The 22,662-nt window shown below is 46.9% G+C and overlaps 1 protein-coding gene across 2 annotated transcripts in view; it reads right to left on the reverse strand.

Moving 5' to 3' along the window:
* PRKX (protein kinase cAMP-dependent X-linked catalytic subunit) overlaps window positions 1-22,662 on the reverse strand; it is a 136,596-nt gene that overhangs the window by 32,533 nt on the left and 81,401 nt on the right. For both annotated transcript variants that reach the window (XM_074992536.1, XM_074992546.1), the window contains exon 4: window positions 19,540-19,659. In XM_074992536.1, the coding sequence (XP_074848637.1) occupies window positions 19,540-19,659 (120 nt within the window). The remainder of the gene's footprint in view (window positions 1-19,539; window positions 19,660-22,662) is intronic.

The raw sequence follows: 22,662 nt of genomic DNA on the forward strand, positions 1-22,662 counted from the left end.
GAGATGGACATGCTATTCATCACCCCTTGCAGGTGCAGCAAGTGAGGCCCCACGCAGTCCATTGGGATTGGTGGTACCCAAGAGCCCCCTGGAGGCATCGGACAGAGGCCGGGCACCCTCTGCAGCATCATTATGCTGGGTGCGCAGCCAGAGGTCACAGCATCACCCAGTGGATGACCCTGCCAACCTCCACCAGGCGGCGCTTATGGAGCGCCGGCTCCGGCTGGAGGAGTCCAACCTGGCGTGGTGGAGGGAGGCCTAGGACAGGCTCATGTCCCACCTGGACACCATTCATGGGACTTTACAGGAGCACATGGGCGATGTGGCTCGGCTCCTGGCCCTCCACAACCCCCCCCGCCAACCCCCAAGTTGCCCAATCCCCTGAGCCCCCTGCAGAAAGGTCCCACCCTGCCCCCGCCCCCACCCCAGAGTCCTCCACCCCACCTCACACAGATGCCCACCCTGCCGTCCCACCACGCCCGTACCTTCCAGTGCTCCCCGCCCCGTCCCAGCCCCGCTGTGGCACCCACTGCCGGGATAGAAGGGGACGTCAGGGCCGGGGTGGCTCTCAGCCCACAACCCCCTTGCCTGAGTGACCCTCCCAGTTCTAGCCCTCTCCCCACCCCCTTCCGAGTTCAGGCCCCCTGCCCCCTCTCCCAGTTGTAGCCCCCCCACCCTATACCCCCCCAACACACACTGTACATAGTTGAACTTTTACACCAGTTTTTTACAGTTTATTATTGATAAAGGTTTATGTTGTGCACCACTACCCATGTCCCATGCAGGGGGGAGACATGGCGTGGTGGTGGTGGTGCGGGGGAGGTGTGGGCATCGAGGTGTCAGTGCGGCCCTGGGGAGAGACTTGCATGAAGGGCCTCCTGGATCCGGACACCCTCACAGTTCGCCTGGCGGCTGGCGACAGCAGCTGGCTGCTTGAACCCCATGGTGGCCTCAGCTGCCCACCCCTGGATGTAGGCATCCCCCTTGGCCTCCACAACATTGTGGAGGATGCAGCAGGCGTCCACCACTTGTGGGACACTCTGTATCCCCACCTTGAGACAGGCAAGAAGGCACCGCCACTGCCCCTTGAGGCGCCCAAAGGCCCGCTCGACCACATGCCGGGCCTGGCTGAGGTGGGCATTGAAGGCCTCCCTGCTGGGGTTGGGGTGGCCAGTATAGAGCCGCATCAGCCACAGCAGTAGGGGGTATGCCGCATCCGCAACTATGCATAGTGGCATGGTGGCGTCTCCAACTGGCATTTCCCGCTGGGGGATGAAGGTGCTGGCCTCCATACGCCGGCACAGGCCAGAATTGCGGAAGACCCTGGCATTGTGGGTTTGCCCTGACCAGCTCACGTTGATGTCCATGAACCGGCCTTTGTGGTCCACTAGGGCCTGGAGGACCACCGAGTGGTAGCCCTTCTGGTTGCTATAGCAGCCAGCACTGTGTAGTGGGGTACAGATGGGGATATGCATCCTGTCCAGGGCACCAAAGCAGTTCGGGAACCCCAACAAAGAGAAACCCTCGATGATGGAGTCCAGATCCCCGACACAGACGACCCGGTGCAGAAGCATGGCGTTCGGGGCATGGACAACCTGAACGGAGGGAGGCCGTGCACTCTCGTGAGGGTGCGGCAGGGTGTTCCCAGCTGGCAACCCTCTCCTGCCCCCCCAGCCAGCAATCCCTGCTCCCAGCCCTCCCCAGCCGGAGACCCCCGAGGGGTCCCTGTGTCCATGGGCCCCTTTTCCATGGTGGGAGTGTGCCCCGGGCCTGGCTTACTTCCATGAGCACTGCTCCAACAGCAGCCTCGCCCACCCCGAACTGGTGACCCGCTGAGCGGTAGGAGTCTGGGGTGGCCAGTTTCCACACCGCAATGGTGACTCGCTTCTCGAGGGGGAGCGCAGGCCACATGGTGGTGTCCTGATGCCTCAATACAGGTGCCAGCCAGTGACACAGCTCCTGGAACATGTCCCAGCTCATGCGAAAGTTCCGGAGCCAGGTGACATCATCTCATTGCCCCAGAACCAGTCGCTCCCACCAGTCCGTGCTGCTGGGGTGGCTCCACAGGCGCCAGAGTGCAAGGGGGCAGGCTGGGCACACTCCGTGTCCTCAGGGGGGCTGTTCTGTCTCCCACAGGAGGGGAGCGGCTGCGGCGACCGTGCAGAGAATGTGAGCAACAGTGCCCGCGACATCTGCATCCAGTGCGAGGAGCAGGGTGTCATCAGTCATGGTGCTGCTGCACTGGGGTCCTGCGTTGCTCCTGGCAGCTCAGCAGGGCTCGGCTAGTGCAGGGCTGGGGAGATGAAGGGGGGCCCTTTAAGGCAGCGGCTGGCTGTGAGCCCCGGAAGGACTTGGAGGCCATGCGACCCCGTCTGTGGCATCTCCTCCTCCCTTCTTTTGAAAGAGCGCTCGTACATGTGTGGATGCTCTCTTTCGAAATAACAGGACGGGGTCTTCGAAAGAGTGGGTCAGAACTGCGATCCGCCTTTGCCATGTGGTCGTGTTCTTTCGAAAGACGGTATATCGATTTCTGAATTTCAATTTTGCTCTTTCGATGGTGGGTTCCCACGTAGACACACCCCATAAGTTTGATGCTGGGAATGTGATACACCAAAACCATAAATTCACCTTGGCTACCAATTCCAGAACTAATCAAGAAGTTGTGGTTCCTTACCTTTAAATGATAAATATAAAAATAAGGAGCCAGTTGCCTAAAACTGTCCCTCTAAGAATTTTTTTTTGAAGCTGCTCTTGGGCTTGTCATTCTACAGTCTGCCATATTCTCTCACCAGGAAGGATACATGTATCACTGTACTAGCACATTTCATCACGTTTAATTCTGCACTCCATGCATTCATGGAATTCTGGACATCCGCCTTCCTGAAAATTACTCAGTAGAATATTTTAATCGAAGAACAATTGGGCAGCTACTGCTCTCACAGCCACCGCCATTGGCAACTAAACATCGCATTTAAAGTCACTGTTGGCAATGTTTACGGCTCTGAAACAAAGGGGTTGAAGCTCTTTATCTTAGCTGGTGTCAAGTGCGCAGGGATAACTCTGGACTTTATAAATTGGAGTTTTGCAACTCTGGAATTTATAAATTAGATTCTGACTGTCCTCACCTCCCCACGCGCTCCTGACAAAGTCGACTTACTGCTGCCACACTCAATTGGCAAACATCAACTGTTGCAGCAGTGTATTATAGGAACCTATCCCACAGTTCCCTCATCCTTACAGCATTCTGGGTATGCTCGCTGGTCTTTGACATTTTCCCACATTGCTTAAAGTGGGAGGGGTATGGGGACAATGCAGACACCCACATTTCCAGTTGGAAGGAAGGAAAAGTAGGGCATCAACAAAGATGGCAAAGTTAACAGAAATATCTTTCTTCTGCAACTGATTATCGAGGATTTCATAAAAATCATCAAGTGTGTGTCCTCTCACTGGGCCATCCACTGACTCCCTCCCTCCCGTGATTGCATCCAATCCCTAAAAATAACACAGGGGCCCTGAAAAGCCTGAAGAAAGAGTTGATAGAAAAGGTTTTTTTTTGGGGGGGGGAAGGTTGATGAGGGTGGATATTTGGCTTTCCAGTTCACTATTTGGCTTCTATGCACAGTTTGTGCTCTCAATTGGCCATCCACTAACTGTCCCCACTTCTGTGATTTCATCTGATCCCTGAAAATAACACTGGGACTGTCTGTATTCTCAGCTGGGCCTCCACCCACTCTTCCCTGCGTGAAGGGTTGAAAGTTAGAACAAAGAGGATAGAAAAGGCCAGGAAAAAATATCTTTATATTCCCTCTTCACTACACAGACATTGCCAAGACAGGAGATGGCAGTGAAATCTCATACACTGAGCTCATAAAGGAAACAGGAATCTCAACTGGACCTCCACTCTGTGTTTTTCGGGGGTCAGAGCATGAACGAAGATAAGAAATGTTAGGAAAAAGATTTTATAAATTGAAAAATCAAAGATTTTGCAAAAAGCAGTTGGTGTCTGCAATGGGCAGCAAGCCCCCAAAAATATTTTCGTGGTGGTGTGATGGTCTGTGGCTGCAGAGTCAGTTGAAATGTTCCAAAGCTCCAGAATATCTTTGCCACAGGAGGGAACTGACTCTCCTACGGTGGCATCAAGTCCCCAAATGTCTTAGCTGCGAGGGGAGACTTCCCCCCAGCAGCAGAAAGGCCCTGAAAATATTTCTGTTGGGGGGGGCATTTGAATTAGTCCCCCAACCCCTTCAGTGTCTTAGCCACTGACAGAGACTTCCCATTGGTGACTGCAAGCCCCTGAAATTCTTTTCTGCCCTTGGAGCCTTAACTGTGCGCAACCCAGGACATGGTGCTGTCTGGCAGCATGGTCAACACTGAATGGTAGGCACATCCTTTTACTTGGTCAGGGCGCTACCCACCTGAGGGGACTACCCAAGTGATGTGGCTGAGCACAGGAAAGACTCCGACTGTGTGGCACTTTTGGGAAAAGCTGGGTGGTGGTTTACAAATGTGAACTGCCAAGAAGTTTCTCGGCTTATTATGCAAACACAACACCCACAACAGCCTTGCTGCCACATTGTACAGTGGGGCAAAGACTGGTGCCAGGTAGCGTAGAAAAAAACAGCCATGTCTGCACTACAAAAATACTTTGAAGTTGCTTACTTCGAAGTACAACTTCAAAATTGAGTGTCTACACACATCCTAATTTCAAGTTAAACTCTAAAATAGGGCACTACTCCACTCCTGGGAACAGAGTAAGGACTTAGAAGATGGGCTCCTAACTTCGACATAAGTGAAAACATGTGTAGACTCTCTGCTGGCTACTTCGAAGTAGCTCCTAGTGTAGATGCACCTGACAAGTGTAGAGAGCCACAAACTCCGTGCAGGGGCTATTTGGAATGGGTCGATGTGTTCACAGCTGTAATAGCAAAGGAAGACATTTCTCAACCTCTCATACAAACATGACCCCACAGCCACAGGCTTCTTGGTCCCTATTTGAAATTCACAATCTTCCCGTTATCTAATTCTCATGCATCTGGAGAGCAGCAGCCAGAGCGGAACACTGAGGGACATTGTGGGTTACATACGGGTCACCGCAGGAGGCTAATAAATTCGCTTTTAAGATGTGGTGCTTCCACACTGGCCTTTAATCAAACTTCTGAATTCGAGCTTGATGCTATACCCATCAGGTAATGATAATATTGTGATATTGATATTAATGCTCCCTAAATCGAGCTAATGGTATTTACAGTGTAGACAGTCATGAGGTAATATTGTGTTAAATGTCTTAAATTTGAATTTATCTCATACTGTAGACATAGCCTGTGTGTCCAGATAAATGGCCATACCTTAAGCAAAGAGTGATTGACAAATGAAATATTTGGTAGGAGCAGACAAGAGGATGAAACTTTTTCTTCCATAAAGGCAAAAAGTAACAGTGAACCTCGTTTGGATTATCTCAACATGAAATAGTGAAGCTGTTCTTCCAGGAGACTTCTGCATATATAATCACAAGGCTTTTTTTTTCCCTCCCCCCTGGGCCAGATTTTTAGAGGTATTTAGGCATTGCTATACTCATTGATTTAGGAACCCAAGTCTCATTTTCAAAAATGATTTAAAGACTTCAGAGTCCAAATGTCACTGGGATTTAGAATTTAGGCCCCAAAAGTTCCTAACTGACTATTAAAAAAGAGAGACAGGAAGGAGGGAGAGGGTATTAAGATTGGGATGTGCTCAGTCTATTTGCACCTATACATTACAGAATGAATGGATGGCCTGTTGCTCATTTAGGAGAGCCTATATACCTGTGTTGCATTTGTCTAATTTTTTTGTTCATCCAAACGATACTAAGTATTAAAGTTTCCATTTCCTATTTATGTTTAAAATTCATTACCCTATTTTTGATTTGGTATATTCATTACACCATGGCATGTTAGGGGCTGAGAAATATCTGTTAGAAAATTGTTAATCCAGACTCTTAATACACGTAAAAAGCAATATAAATTAACCTTATGAAAGAAGATTTTTTTATATATACATTGTTAATTGAAAAATTACTCCCAGCTTAAAAAAATATTTGAGAGAAATAAATGACTGTATTCACTCCCAAGGAAAAGCTCAGGTGTGACACTGAAAAATATGATAGACTGAAAATGTCTATTAAATTACACTGTCATAAATTAAAAATGGAATTTCTCTCCATAAAAGCATGCCAATCAAGTTTAATTGTAAACGGCTCCATCAGTTAGTTACAGAGTGTCTGTAGCAAGGAGCAATGCTGACATCTGGATTCCATTGAGTATAATGCTAATGATATTGGAATGCAAGTTTGTGCTTCAATAATTCTCTATTGTTGACAACTGTGGAGACATTTTATAAGCACTACCCTATTGCTGAAGTATACATTTGTTTTCCCTTCCAATGGCTTAATTGCTAAATATAGCTTTGATGTATAACATTAATCTCAGAGAAAAAACAAGATGGCAACATCTTGGAAGACTGGACCTACTTCTAAAATGCTAAATGCTCAGTTATTAAAAAGCACTCCAATGTATTGTGTTCCTTTTATAGGGTGACACTCTGATCAGACTCTCCATTTATAAATGCTCTAGTGAAGTGAACAATCCCTATGACTAACAGTGGAGCTGGCATTTTGTTTGTAACTATCAACTTTTATTCAATTCTGATATTTCAAATACATTCCCAGAGACAGACTTCTTCGTGCATTCTTGAGGCTATTGATAACTCAGGGACATTGACATGCAGCCACATTCTGTATTAGAAGACAATCTGATAGCACCCAAGAGGAACTATTAAAAGAATGAAAAGACTAAGCAATGTATGACAGGACATTCAGCAAATTTTAATAAGGTTAGGATGTTTTCCTTTAAAAGTTTGTTAGCATTTTAAAGAGGACCACAAAACAAAAATCAACATTACAGTAATCTGATTAATGCCACTAATACATTTTAAAGGAGTAGAGGGAGACGTTAAATGGGATACCACACCAAGCTGAAATTGGTCATTAAAAATAGTTGCAGATACCCCACCTGTGCAAGTGTCCATCAATTTGCGATTTTACAAACATCCCCCTTTTTTTTGTTTCTCTCCCCTCTCCCTGTTGCTGTGTTAAAGACTCATAACAAACAAACAAACAAAAAAATCAGTGAAGCTGCTATTAGTTATTAAATGTACAATATGGAAAATATTTTTGATCTCTATTCTTTTTCCCGCTATGGCAATCAAGGTGTGACCTGATACCAAATGCGGATTTTATTTTTTATTTATTTATTTATTTAAGATGAATATGTTCCTTTACAGAACTTAAACCCACTGTAGATCACTGTTCGCCTGGAATCCTCCTTGTTTCTAAATACCCCACCATTCCAAGCACGTGGCATCCCTTTGTTATGGTGATCCACGTATGCATGATTTCCACGCCTGACCACGGTAATAAATCTCTATTAATGAAGCTGCCAATCATAAAACAAAACAAAGCTACATCTGACTGAGAACACGGTAATATTGTCTCTTAGGAATGAAGTCTGACATGCCAGCCATTGACACTGTGCTGCAGCACTCTCTCCACTTCCTCCCTGAGAAATACCTTGTCAAAGTCAATGCTTCAGTTCTAAACTTCAAAGCCACATACAGGATAGGTCACATTTCCTGGGCACTGCCTGACCTCGCTTCATTGAGATTTCACCTGACAACTCTGTTCCACACTGTGCAGGAGGCAAAACTTTCTGCACAACTGCTTCACAAATCTGGAGTTAAGACCCAGAAAATATTAATATGACGACAAACCACACTGAGTTCAGACCAAAATTCCAAGCCCTCTTCAGACCCTCAGCCTTTCCAGCTTATGGAGAGGAAAAACAACAACAACAAAGGAATCAAAGTAAAGTCCCTGTCCGTCAGCTGAGCAGAGGAGAAAAACATCTGTATTTGCTCAGAGGCACTCATATCACAGCACTGGGGGGCATTCAAGAACTTAGATGAAAAGTTAGAGCCAGAGACCACAGGCTCCGAGAGACACGCATTTCCAGGTACTGTGCAAGGAGATCACATCCTCTGTGCAAGTCTGCTTATTCCAGTATGATAAGTACACACATGCTCTTCAGACTGAGTTTCTGTAAATCTTTTGTGGCTTTTTGGGCTTATTTTGAATACATATTTTGAGGTCATTAGAACTAAAGGTTGAACCTTTCATCCCACATCCTTGGGACTTGCTGATGCCAAATGAAATATTTTGCCATGCCACAGGAGGTCCATATTGTCTAGCAGCGTTACCAATAATGCTACTGCTTACCGGGCTCTGAGAAGACATTAAAGGGTCAATTACCACTAAATAATAGCACAGAACACAGACCCAGGTCTGGTAGCTGTAAAGCTTTATGGGAAATTCGACCATACCCATGACAAGTGGTTGTCCAGCTAACTAAAATCATGCCAGATTACAGATGTTGCCAGACGACAGTTCCAGATTAGAAACGTTCAACCTGTAGTTGGAAATTTTCTGTTGGAACAATTTTCTGATGGAAGAAAGAAAGGTTACTCACCGTAGTAACGGTGGTTCTTCAAGATGTGTCCCCGTGGGTGCTCCACATTGGGTGTCAGGCTCGCCTGGCGCCACAGATCGGATCTTCCAAGCAGTTTCTGCCGGACCGCGCATGCGCTGGTGCGCGACGCTCCCTTGCGCGCTCCTGGCCACGTGCGCGATCCGGTCCCCGCCAGTTCCTTGACCAACCGCCTCGGATGCTCCTGCAACACACTAAACAGAGATCCGAAGCGGGGAGGATGGGCGGGTAGTGGAGCACCCACGGGGACACATCTCGAAGAACCACCGTTACTACGGTGAGTAATCTTTCTTTCTTCTTCGAGTGTCCCCGTGGGTGCTCCACATTAGGTGACTACCCAGCAGTAACCCAAGATAAGAGGTGGGTAATCGGATTATGTGCAGCTTGTCCCCGAAAGGACCGCTGTCGAGAGACGGGTATCCTCTTGGAATACCCTGTGAAGGGCGTAATGTTTGGCGAAGGTGTCATAGGATGACCAGGTCGCCGCTCTGCAAATGTCTTTTAGCGCAACGCCCTTGAAAAAGGCTGTTGATGCCGCCACTGCCCTAGTGGAATGAGCCCTGGGCGTGGCCAGTAAAGGAGTCTTTGAGTTCGTAGCACATTTTTATGCAGGATACGATGTGCTTCGAGATTCTCTGCGAAGAGAGACCTTCTCCTTTCGATTTGGGAGCGAGAGAGACTAGGAGTCTATCCGTTTTCCGGAAGGACTTGGTCCTGTCTATATAGAAGGCTAGCGCCCTCCTCACCTCCAGGAGGTGTAGGCGCGCCTCTTTATTAGAGTTATGAGGCTTTGGATAAAACGAGGGTAAAACAATAGGTTTGTTAATATGAAACTCAGAAGAAACTTTAGGAACAAAGGCTGGATGCAGCCGTATGGTTACCACCTCCTTGGAAAAAACAGTGCAGGGTGGCGTTGCCATAACTGCCGCAAGCTCGCTCACCCTGCGAGCTGACGTGATTGCGAGAAGAAAGGTCGTCTTTATTGTAAGGAGGCGGAGGGAAACAGTGGCCAAAGGCTCGAATGGTGGTCCCGTTAGCGCATTAAGCACCAGGTCCAAGTTCAACGAAGGTGGAAGCAGTTTCCGAGGGGGGTATAGGTTTACCAACCCTTTGAGGAACCTGGTAACCATGGGATGGGTGAACACCGTGTGCCCTTCCTCTTCGTGTCTGAACGCCGAAATGGCGGCAAGGTGGACCTTTAACGAGGATAGTGAGAGTCCTCCTCTCTTGAGGTCCAGTAGATACTCTAATATTACAGGTATAGGCACCGAAAGGGGGGCTAGCTGTTTGGTAGAACACCATGCCGTGAAGCGAGTCCATTTCTGCTTGTAGGTCTTCCTGGTGGAAGTCCTCCTGCTACTTTCTAGGACTTGTTGCACTTCCTCCGTACATGTGCTCTCTAGAGAGCTGAGCCATGGATTAACCATGCTTGTAGTCGCAGGCCTTGGGGGTGCGGATGCACAATGGACCCCTGGGCTTGCGTGAGCAGATCTGGGGCCACCAGAAGGGGCATCGGTGGACAGTCCGACATGCGCAGGAGTAGGGGGAACCATTGCTGTCGATCCCACGTTGGGACTATCAGGATCATTCGGGCTCCTTCCCTCCTGGCTTTCTGCAAGACTTTGTGGATCAGCACTGTGGGAGGAAAAGCGTAAAGCAGGGGGCCCCTCCACGAGATCGCGAATGCATCCCCCAGGGACCCCCGTCCCAGTCCTGCCCTGGAGCAGAATTGTGGGCACTTCTTGTTGTGCTGAGTGGCAAACAGGTCTATCTGGGGAAAACCCCATGCGTGAAAAATCGGTCGTAGCAGATTGGGACGGATCTGCCACTCGTGCGTGAGTGCGAAACGCCTGCTCAGCTGGTCTGCCTTCACATTGTGAGCACCTGGTAAGTACGAGGCTTTCAAGGTTATATTGTTGGCGATGCACCAGTTCCACAACCGGACTGCTTCCGCACATAAGGCACGGGACAGAGCTCCTCCTTGCCGATTTATATAAAACATGGTGGAGGTATTGTCTGCACTGATCCCGACTACTTTGCCTTGTATCTGGTCTCGAAAGTGTCTGCAGGCGTTGAACACTGCTCTGAGCTCCAGTATATTTATGTGCAGTGACTGCTCTGTGGAGGACCACAGCCCTTGAGTCACCTCTTCGCCCACGTGTGCTCCCCACCCTATGAGGGAGGCATCTGTCATAAGAAAAACCGATATTTGTGGTTGGAGGAAGGGTACCCCTGTTAGCAAGTTCTTGGGGTTTACCCACCATTGCAGGGATTTGCGCACCTCTGTTGTGGGTGACACCACCCTGTGAACGGTGTGTGCTGCCGGCTTGTATATGCTCGCCAGCCAGTGCTGCATGCTGCGCATGTGTAACCTGGCGTTCTGTACCACGAACGTCGCTGCTGCCATGTGGCCCAGCAGCTGTAAGCACGTCAGAACCGGCACCGTAGGGATGAAGGTGATGACTTGCACGAGGGAGCCGATGGCCCGAAAGAGTGTCTCTGGTAGATACACTCTCGCTGTAATAGAATTTATGCGTGCCCCTATGAACTCTATGTCCTGTGTGGAGTCTATCTTTGATTTTGCCAGATTGATAACCAGGCCGAGCAAAGAGAACGTGCCTGCTGTGATGCGTATCATGCGTAGTACCTCCTCCTTCGAGGCCCCTTTGAGTAGGCAGTCGTCCAGATACAGGAATATAAATACCCCCTGTCTGTGCAGGTAGGCTGACACCACTGCCAAGGTCTTGGTGAAGACTCTGGAGGCCGAGGAGAGGCCAAACGGTAGGACCTTGTATTGAAAATGTTCTTTGCCTACCATGAACCGGAGGAATCGTCGGTGAGCCGGATGGACAGTTATGTAAAAATACGCGTCTTGTAAGTCGAGGGCTGCGAACCAATCTCCATCGTCTAGTGCCGTAAGGATGGAGGCGATTGTGATCATCCGAAAGCGTTGCTTGCGCAGGTACCGGTTGAGGCCTCGAAGATCTAAGATGGGCCTCCAGCCTCCTGTCTTTTTCTCCGTGAGGAAGTACCTCGAGTAGAACCCTTTCCCTTGCAGTTGCTCCAGCACTCTTTCCACTGCCCCTATGAGCATGAGATGGTCTACCTCCTGCTTGAGCCTCGCTACGTGGGAGGCCTCCTGGAGGTGGGGCCTGGGTGGAGGTCGTGGCAGTGGGAGCAACTGGAAGGGGATGGCGTACCCCGTGGCTATGATCTCCAGCACCCATTTGTCTGTGGTGATCCTTTGCCACTGGTCGTAGAATGGACGGAGGCGATGATGGAATAACCACTTCGGATGATCTTGTGCGATGGTAGCGATGGCGCAGCCCTGGATCTGTGTGTCAAACTTGTGGCCTTTGGCCCTGCCCAGAGGACCCACGGCTCTGTTGGGAACGTCGCCTGGGAGTTCTGTACTGCTGGTGCTGTTGATGTCGCCCTTGCTCGTAACCCCTGTGGTACTGGGGACGCTGTTGCTGGTACTGGTACCGTCTTTGTTGAGGGTAGTACTTTTTCTTTCTGTATGGAGGGGTGTAAATCCCCAGGGTCCTAAGTGTGGCCCTTGAATCTTTACTGGAATGAAGGACCGAGTCAGTTGATTCAGCAAACAGCTTCTGCGAGTCGAAGGGAAGATCGACGATCTTTGCCTGCAGATCCCTCAGTATACCCGAAGTCTGGAGCCAGGACTCCCTTTGCATCACCACTGCCGTAGCTGTGGAGCATGCTGCTGTGTCCGCAACATCCAGGGCGATCTGAACTCCCATCCTCGAGGCCGCGTAGCCTTCTTGCACGATGGCCTTGAGCACCGGTTTCTTGTCCTCTGGAAGCGAGTCCATGAGGGAGGTTAACCTAATGTAGTTGTCGAAATTGTGGTTCCCTAGATGTGCTGCGTAATTTGCCATTCGCAAGAGTAGTGTGGAGGAGGAGTAGACCTTTCTGCCGAACAGCTCTAGCTTCTTGGCATCTTTGTCTGTTCCCCCTGTCTTGAATTGAGATGTCTTTGATCTTTGTTGCGACGACTCTACCACCAAGGAATTTGGTTGTGGGTGGCTGAACAGGAACTCCATGCCCTTCGCCGGCACAAAGTATTTCTTGTCCGCTCTCTTGTGGACAGGCGGAATAGTCGCAGGGGTCTGCCATATCCTAGTGGCGGACTCCAAGATTGCTTCGTCAAGCGGTATTGCTATTTTGGAGGCCGGAGGTCTCAGATTTTTGAGGAGCTTATGGTGTTTCTCTTGCACCTCTGCTGTCTGGATGCCTTGCGTGAAGGCCACCCTTTTAAAAACAGCTCTTGAAACTGTTTGAGATCGTCCGGAGGATGGACGTCCCCCGGGGCCGTAGCCTCGTCCGGGGAGGAGAGCGAGGAACCCCTAGGATACGCCTCTCTGGACCCTTCCGGTTCCTGTTGGTGATGGTACATCCGCTCGCTAGAAGCTTGCAAGGGAAAACTCTCGGGGTTCCATAACCAGTTCCCCCTGAGATACTTGAGTCTCTGTCCCCGTTCGCGATTGCCCTCGGGGATACGGGACCGTCTGTGGGGATCTTTCCCTGGTAGACTGCCGGTGGTGTCTAAGCCCTGCGTGATAGGGATGACCATGGCAGCATGGGCACTGTTCTTGGGAAGGTGACCTGGACCACTCCCTTGGTGCATACCCTCTGCGTCTGGGGGAGCGAGATCGTTGAGAGACATGGGACACTGGAGAGAGCGATTTGTGATAGTACTCCAGCGGCTCAAACCCCAAGAAGGGTGAAGGTGGTCCCAGCCAGGGTGAGGCTGGTTGTAAAAATGGAGACGGGGGCTCCGGGTAGGCTGGGGGGACCCCTGCCTTCTAGTTGGAGTCTGCAGCATGAGTGGAGGGCTGAGAGAAAGCAACTCTGCAGCCCTGTCTGGAGAGGGGCTGCGGTGCCTTGTTTTCTGTGCAGCCTTCCCCCTCCCTTGAGGGGGTGGCTCCGCCCCCTGACGTGCAGGGGATCTCGGCCCCGTCCGCACCGCGCTTGGCACGCTTATGGGCGGTGCCGCACGGGCAGTGTCCTCCGGTGCCTGCAGGCTGTGTGCCTGCGCGCTCTGCACCGCCGGTTCCCTGGGGGTCGGTGCCGCTGCCTGCGGTGCCGCCAGTACCGGCGCTTGTTTAGCCGCCGCCCTGCCTGCGGTGCGGGGCGGCTCTTAGATCATCGGAGACTGAGCCACCTCCAAGTGGCTCTCCGTGCCGCCGCCGATCAGCTGGTGCTGCAGTTGGGGGCTGTGCGCTCCTCCCATCCCGCTCGCTGTTGCTGCCGGCAGGGATCGGGTTGGGGAGACTTTCCTCCATTTTTGCGCTGATGGGGTGAGGGAGGCAGCTTTCCTTTTATGGGCCCCGGAGGGTCCCTCCTGCTGCGGCCGCTACGGCACGTCTGGCTGGAGGGCCTTGTCGAATAGCAGCATTTTAGGCCGCATCTCCCTGTCCTTCCTTGCTCTGGCTGTTAATTTTGCACAGAAGGAGCATTTCTGTGTGACATGGGACTCTCCAAGGCACCTTATACAGTGACTGTGCCCATCAGATGCTGGCATTGCCTCTCGGCAAGACTCACATTTCTTGAATCCTGAAGAGGACATTGTTGGTGAGTCTTTTAGTTGTTAATGGGGTACTTAGCACCTTCTCTGTGCTGTTTTCCCCCTCTCGGATAGCCTGCCACGACAGGACGGCTAATGGCCCTAGGCTCCTGGCCTCCGGTGCTCCGCTTGTTACTAGGACTGTACTGAATTCCGTCCCTCTTGTTGTTTCTTGTTGTTATTTTCAAAACTGGCTAACTTAACAATAGACTAAGAACTTGAAAACTTTAAAGAAAACAGTTAAAAGCATTGAATATGCTAACTTGGCTGTAGCCTAGTCGGATTCCGTCTGCAGCTGACGGCGGTTAAGAGGAACTGGCGGGGACCGGATCGCGCACGTGGCCAGGAGTGCGCAAGGGAGCGGCGCGCACCAGCGCATGCGCGGTCCGGCAGAAACTGCTTGGAAGATCCGATCTGCGGCGCCGGGCGAGCCCGACACCTAATGTGGAGCACCCACGGGGACACTCGAAGAAGTAGTAGATTTTTGCAGAAATTAAGTATTGCGTGAGTCCTTAACTCAATGTTTGTTTTTTCAGAAAATAAAATGAAAATGTACATGCTTCATTTGAATCATTGCTCTGGGGTGGTGCTGAGGATGCAGGGTTCAGTATGCAGGCTGCCCTGGGGAGAGAGAACTACCCCAGCCCTCTCTCACTGCAGCATCTTGGGGCCAAGTGAGAAGCACTGTGCCATGGCTGCTGCAGTTCCAACGGGCACAGCCAGAGAAGGGGTGCACCCCCTGCTCTCTCCAGCCAGAGTGAGGAATGACACAAACTGTACCCCTTCACCTCGGTCCCAGATGGAGAGGAACAGACAGTAATGTTCCTATGCAATGGGGCGGGGGATGTACGTGAGCCAACCCCACCCTCCCTAAAGGGAATTTGGGGGATGGCAGGCTCTGGCCTGGGGACAGTCCCAAGGTGGAACAAGTGCATGACAGTCAGCCACTTTCACCTGCCTGGTGATTCTGTCTCTTTTCTGTATGGTTGTATAAGAAGCAATCCTGTTCCATACACAATTCATTTCCTGGAACAGCCAACCCCTTACCTTGCTTTAAGCTATAAGCAGCAGCTGTACATTGAATTGGGTGATCCCAGCTCTTACTGTTCAGGAGTTCTTGAACAAACTCTCACATGTATAGTTTGTTCAGAAAGTTCTTCAGCTTATTGCTGACAACCAGGAAGTTAAGAGGGTATTACGTCCAGAGTTTGACATCTTCCTGACAGGAAGTAAGCATGTATCTTATTGCTCTCCTATAAATGTCATCATGTAGAAATGTATGTATTCTGCAAGAGCTTACACTGTGGGACTTCTGAGGAACAGGTAGGAAATATGAACTCATTGACCTGGAACCTGTCCAGAGCTCAATGAACTCTATTGTTTGTAATCAAAGTAACAGGTTCCAAAGTTCTCATTCTTCTACTTTGGCCTTCTAATGGAGAAGGTATGTTCTAGGCTTGGAGAAGTACATATCCTGTTAAGTCAAGAACCATGAACCAGCCCTGTGCCTGGAAAGAAGGAATGAGAGAGGCAAGGACTACCATCTTGCAGGTCAGGTGGCACAGGTATAGCTCAATGTCCTCAGGTCTAACGTAGCACAAAGAACCCCTTTCTTCTTCAGAATAAAAATATTAGAAGTAGGAACTCCTTTTCTCTTGCCACATCTAAGTCTCCTAGGGAATGTCTACACAGCCATTGGCTGGCCCATGCCGGCTTACTAGGTTCAGGCTGTGGGGCAGTTTCATTGCTGTGTAAGTGTCTGGGCTCAGACTGGAGACTGATATCTGGGACCCTCCCGACTCACAGTATTCTAGAGCCACAGCTCCAGCCTGAACTTCAAAGTCTACACAGCAATGAAACAGGCCTTCAGCCCAAGCCCCATGAGCATGAGTTGGCTGTCCTGGAACAACTATATTTTTCCTGTGTAGGCATAATCCTAGGTTATAGGGCCAGTTTTATTCAGTATCTTCATTAGTCATCCGTAGGAGGGGATGGAGTGCACCCTCAGCAAGTTCATGGATGACACTTTGCTAGTGGGAATGGCAGATATGCTGTAGCAATAAGGTACAGAGTGACCTAGACAAATTGAAAGATTGGGCCAAGATATATCTGAAGAGGCTTAATGAGGACAAGCGACGAGTCTTGCACTTAAGACATAAGAATCCCAAACTCTCCTATAGGTTGGGGGACTGACCGTCTAAGCAGCAGTTCTGCAGAAAACAACCTGGGCATCACAGTGGATGAGACGCTGAACATGCATCAACAGCGTGTCCTTGTAGTCAAGAAAGCTAGCAGCATATTGGGCTGAATTAGTACAAGCACTGCCAGCAGATCTAGGGAAGTGATTATTCCCCTTTATTCAACACTGGTGAGACCAGATCTGGAATACTGTATCCAGTTCTGAGCCCCACCATTACAAAAAGGATGTGAATGCATTGGAGAGAGTCCAGTGGAGGCCAACAAAAATTACTGAGGGTGCAGGGGAGGGAGCAGCTGGATTTAGGCTTATTTAGTTTACAGTGTAGAATAAGGGGGGCTTGATAGCAGCCTTCAACTACCTGAAGGGGGATTACAAAGAGGATGGGGAGAGGCAGTTTTCACTGGTGACACACGACAGAAGCTGTAGTGGGACAGGTCTAAGATGGATATTAGGAAAAAACTGTTTCACCAGGAGGGTGGTGAAGCAGTGGGATGGGTTACCTAGAGAGGCAGTGAAAAGCCCTGACTCGGATGATTTAGTTGGGATTGGCCATGAGGTCTCTTCCAATCCTATGATTCTAGATGAAGCAATAAAGCCTCTTCTGTTTCTAACAGGTTCTTGTGAGATAGGTGCCTGTAGAGAAACAGGGAAGAGAATGGGTAGGAAACTAAATGAAACTACACAGGGTGGCAGTACAAACTATACAGTACAACAGTAACATCTAATGCCAAATCTGTCAGCTGTGACTGCCACTCAGGGCGACTGGAACAATACCAGGTGATTCCTGAAGGTAAGGGTAAGTTTCAGATGGGCCCAAGGCTGCTCCCAATGCTTGTTGGAGGGTGCCTGGTTAGTTAAAGAAGCAGAAGATGGTTATTCCTAGATTCTTCCTTTACTGGTACTTCAGCTGTTTGATCTGGGATTAGGGTGAATCTTCTGCCACTGTTGAGGCTGAGACCTATAAGGCTTTCTGTATGAAGCCAGTGGGCAAATTCCCAATGATCACAGTGTAGCCTGAAAGTTCCTGAGGAAATGGAGCATTTAAAAACTGATCAAAAACTCCATCCCCTTGAGGGGCAGGTCCTCTGTCCTGGACCAGGTTTTACATGGTATGCCATATGACTTGATAATTTCTAGTTCATCACTAGAAGCTACAAGGAGATAATAAATATGCCTTATATCCAAATAGATCTGACTTCTTAGGATTCTTGCCCAAAGAGTGCCTTTATTGGATTTTGATCTTCTTGTACTGTGGAGAAAACCAACAAACTGTGTGTCAGTAGTTGTAAAAGTGCTCAAAGCCTTTTGAGACCATCCAATACCATTTCTACATTCACTTGGAGGTGGAAGGAAGAGTAGGGTCTGCCAGAGCTCTTTGTTGATTTCAGGATTCCTATTTAATGGGGAGTGTGATAAAGGCTGGTACCATCCTGCTCATAATGCTGAAGAATGTGTGACACTTTTCCCTATATAAATGTAGTCCCAATATCTACAGTCAAGGAGACGTGATAAGGATATCACCACCCTGCCGGGTGCTAGCACCTATTTAGGATGAGGGGTCTCTTAAGCAAAAGAGGTATTTCCTATGTCTGTTCTCAATGGGGATCGATCTGTTGCAGGATAGGCAGGGTTTGAAACCTGAAGTTTTAGATTCTGAAATGAAGGCATGGAGGTTGGTGTGGAATTCCTCATCTTGCTATACTAGTTTGTGTACAGAAGGGTCCAAGACTGACGTCTTAGTTTTGGATTTTCTTTAACATTTTTCATGTGTGTGCAGGGGAAGGAAGTGTGTGTGTTGGGGGAGCTCAGAGAAGCTGGAGACAGACATCTGTAGACTAAGTATGAGGTAAGATTTTGCGTCCAAAGAAAAGGCTGACAAAGAATCTGCTTAAAGTCTTGGAAGAGTAGCTCAGATATTCGCTGGATTCTTTCTGCCGCAGGCAGTACATACAAAAGGAGAGAGAGTTACAACCATTCTGCTCTTCATACCTTTGTATAGGAAAACAAAGAGGCAAAAGGCACATGTGCAGTCCAGAAAGATACCCTTTTTCTACTGCACGATGACAGCACTAGCGATAAAGTTCCATCAATACTCACTTCCCCACCCCTGCACTTTCAGCAGCCATGCAATGCACATACAAGATATAATTTTTAAAAACTTTTTGAAGACATTATCTATATATACACACAAAAATACTCAAGTGGGTTTTTTCTTTCAGTATAATTAAGTAGCTGAATAAGGAGGAACTGTATTAATTTTCCTTTTTTATTCTTTTTAAAAATCACATTGATTAAAAACCTAACTACAAAAGTTTCAATCTTATCTTTACTTAATATTTAACTCGAGAACTAATGCATTTGTGATGTCAAAAATTCTTCAGTGGCAAAAATTTTTAGTTTTCTGAGATCACTGCCATTTAGTGAGTCATAAAATACTGCTAGAAATGAAGTTTATAATCATATGAACTCAAGAAAGCATCCCTGGATAGGTTTTGTTTCTCCCTACCTGCACCGCCTTTCTTCCCCTGCACCTTTTTGGAGTTTACTGTGCTTGTAATAAGCTTTTCATCCATAGAAATAGAGCCCCATAAGAGTGCACAAAATGAACTCATGTAAAATCGGTTTTCCAACCACTATATTCAAACTTCAGTAAGATGCAAGAGATTTTTGTTATACTGTTTAAGTCTCACTATGTCAAAAGTTATGCCACATGCTTTAGAGCAAGTTAAAAGTCTTCCTTTGAACAAGAACTGTCCATGTACAAAATCTAAACCTCAAGCTTCAATATAAGTTAAATTGAGAGGGTAGAGAAATAGAGTTTTAAATATTTTTCAAAATTTATTCTGAAAAACTAAGAAGTGTGTTTAGATTTTTTTTTTTAATTCTTAACTGTAAATTAGATGAACTGCCTTTTATGAAGCTTGCTCACTTCTTTTCAAAGAGTTGCAGACAAGTTGTACTGCTAATGTGCAAGATGCTCAACATTTGAGAAAGATATAATTATTAAATATCTTACGGTGGTTCAAACTGAACTCTATCATGGAAGATAACACTTCAGAATTCTGAGCAGCAGAAGAGATGATAATCTAATCAGTAACACAGTAGCATATACACACATTTGGAATACTGAAATAGAGCGAACACTGTGTACTTTGTATCCCCAAAGTTATACCTACCCTGACAACATCTCAAATATCAGAATTCCTAGAGCCCACCAGTCCACTGCTCTTCCATGGCCTTTACTCTGTATCACTTCTGGTGCAAGGTATTCTGGTGTGCCACACAGCGTCCATGTTCTATGAGAAAAGAATAAATAAGACATAACACATTTAAATTTTAACTTACCATTTTAAAAGGGCTGGATTGAAACTATAATTAAAATTAATACTGTTGGGAAAAAACTGGTGTTTGGAATTGTCACATTCACAAAGCTCTAAATATATTTTAGAAGTGGCAAGGCAAGAACACTGCTGTTTTACTCATTTCACACAGGTCAGGCCACTGTAATTAGTCTGAACTTCTATAGCAGAGATACAGAGAAGTGAAACAACTTGCTTGGGGTCACATCAGTTAGCGAGAAGAGAAAGCAGATTTTCTGATTCCCAGTACAGTGCTGTCCTCACTGGACTACTGCTTTCAACTCTGTTCTGGTCTAAAGAGTATGTCTTCACTACTCGGAACCATGACCCAGGGAGGGTTGATCTTCTGGGGGTTTGATTTTGTGTGCTGAGTAGGGGCATACAAAATCAAACTATCTGGAGTTGACAGTTGACCCCTGTACTCCTCAATATTGTGAGGGGTAAGGGAGGTCAATGGGAGAATTTCTCCCACTGACCTACGTCTATGAAGATGGCCAAGTAAGTTGGTTGTAGATAACTCAATCCCAGCTATGCAACTGTAGATACACAATTCCAGCTATGGCAGTCAGCTTTAAGGTCTAGTATAGACATGACCTGAAAATCAGTAGGGACCCATCAGACTTGTGTTTAATTTGAAACTTAGTCTACTCTGATATATTTATTGTTGCAAGAACTAGTGGAACATTCTCTCTCCACAGACAGATATACAGGTCTGCTAATATTGAAGCTGTCTTCAATGTAACTCAAGTAAACACTCATATTGTATTATATTACAAACACATTCGTGCACACACACATTTAAACTATGTGCTTTAACTCAAAGCTCTTAATATTTCTTTGTATCCTGAATGGCTAGAAACATAGCGCTTTGTCAAAATTTACCTTTACTATCCAAGGTTAAGCACTGTTACTGTGGAATAATAGGAAAGTAGTTATCCAGGTGTCTATTTTATGTACAATATACAGAAATAATTGATGTAATGAACTACAACTTTGAACCATTCTCTGTGCTCTACCACAGGCAGAGTTGACTGGCTTCACTGTCTTCGGACACTTTCTAAGTGTGAAAATAAAAATCCTGTTTTCATTTTTGAAAAGCTGCACTCTTCTGAAATTGCAATCAAAAGATAAAACATTAAAGAATAATCTCAAATTGAAATGGGAAAAAGTGACATCTGGACCACAGAAGAGGAAAGGAGTCTTACTCCTGTAAACTGACAAAAGTACTCCTAAAAGGAATGAGGGGGTGGAGGGAAATCAAGGTTTTGTAATGCCACCACTATCTTGTGACACCCCAAATATTTGTCAAATAAGTAGCTTTTTGAAAAGGAACACTGATATAGCGTATCTTATCCATTGTTTCAATCAAATTAGTAATGTTGCAGAGCTGAAAAATTAAGGCCTCAGGTGGCAATTGTTTTAATGGTACATAGCCTTTTACCTTTTTTTTTTCCCCCCAGTACTTTTATTAAGCTATAGTGAACAAAGACCTTTCAGTTGAATAACTGGATATCTCAAATTCAGACCATGGAGACTTCAGATTAATCAATACCTCTGTGAATAGATTATAATAGGGTTTTAAAAAGCATTAGAGCTAAATTTAAAATAAAAAGCTTACTGCCTCCCCATCTCTCTCTCTCTCACACTCACTCACACAGGCTATATCTCAGGGAGAGGGAGAAGCATTTTAAGAGTCAGGAATGTGTGTTTATGATCAGGGAAAAGGCTTGTGAGGCAATCCTTTAGAAGACTTCTACTACACCAGTTTTTGTTTGTTAATATGGCAAAAGTTAAAGTTGTTTTGCTCCAACAGAACTGTCAGAATAAATTTTCGAACAGTCCTGTACATGCCCAGCACTTCTTGAAACTGTTCATTAGGCTGCAGACATGCCTTCAGTTTTTACCATGGGACGCTGGGGGTATCATTTTTGAAATATGAAAAAATGTCAGATTGAATTCTCTAATAATCAAAATAGACAAGCAAAATACCCAGACACAGCACTGCTTTACACACTAGTGCCATCTAGCAGTAGCCTGAAAGATGACTATAGTATTACAATGTATAGAGTCTTAAAAGAAACAAAACTTTTTAAAACAAATACAAAATAGAACCATAGCATTTTAGGGTTTGATTTTTTTTTTTAAATTCTCATTGCTTTGCCCACTGCTACTAACTGAGCTAACCACTAGCCTCTGACAATGGACTTCATGACAGAAAATAATGCATGCAAAATGTAAGAGAGCTGGAATCTTCTTGGATTCTGATGTTCACAAATCAGTGGGCAGATTTTTCAGATACAATAAGCCCCGTGAAACATTACACCATTTTCATGTGTATGTATTGTTTATATATACACATATATACACACATACACACACAATTATATGTTTTACTGATAAGATTAAAATGAACTGTTTCCTTAACTACTTGACAGTTTAGCAATAGATAAAAGTTATTCCACACTAATTTTCTTTTTGCAAGTGTAGAGAAATATAAAGTCCCTGGTCAAACATGACCATTGGGTTTTACTACTCCCCAACAGGCCACCTGTTCTACTGGCATGTTTATCAAAAACTATTCATGTTAACTGAGCACTCATACAGATCTGGAGGCATTTTAACTCCTCAAGCTGGAATCATTAGTATATGTACCTTTCTTACTCAGCATTCTTCTGTATATGCCTGTGTTTCTACCTTTTTATATTTCTGGATTTATAAACAACCTCTACTCCATGTTTCAGCAATGTAAATAATTTTATAACATTCACACATACATTTGTATACACACATGCATGCGCGCATACATAAAGTGGCTCTGCTGAGATCAATAAAAGTTGACCGTGTTCATAAATGGCAAGTCCGTCTCTCACTCAGGTTCTGGGAAAAGTGATCAGTCTTACAGAATGTGTATTGGCTGAATGCTTCTGTTTCCTCTCAAAA

Source organism: Carettochelys insculpta, chromosome 1, assembly GCF_033958435.1.
Source record: "Carettochelys insculpta isolate YL-2023 chromosome 1, ASM3395843v1, whole genome shotgun sequence".
Taxonomy (NCBI): Eukaryota; Metazoa; Chordata; order Testudines; family Carettochelyidae; genus Carettochelys; species Carettochelys insculpta.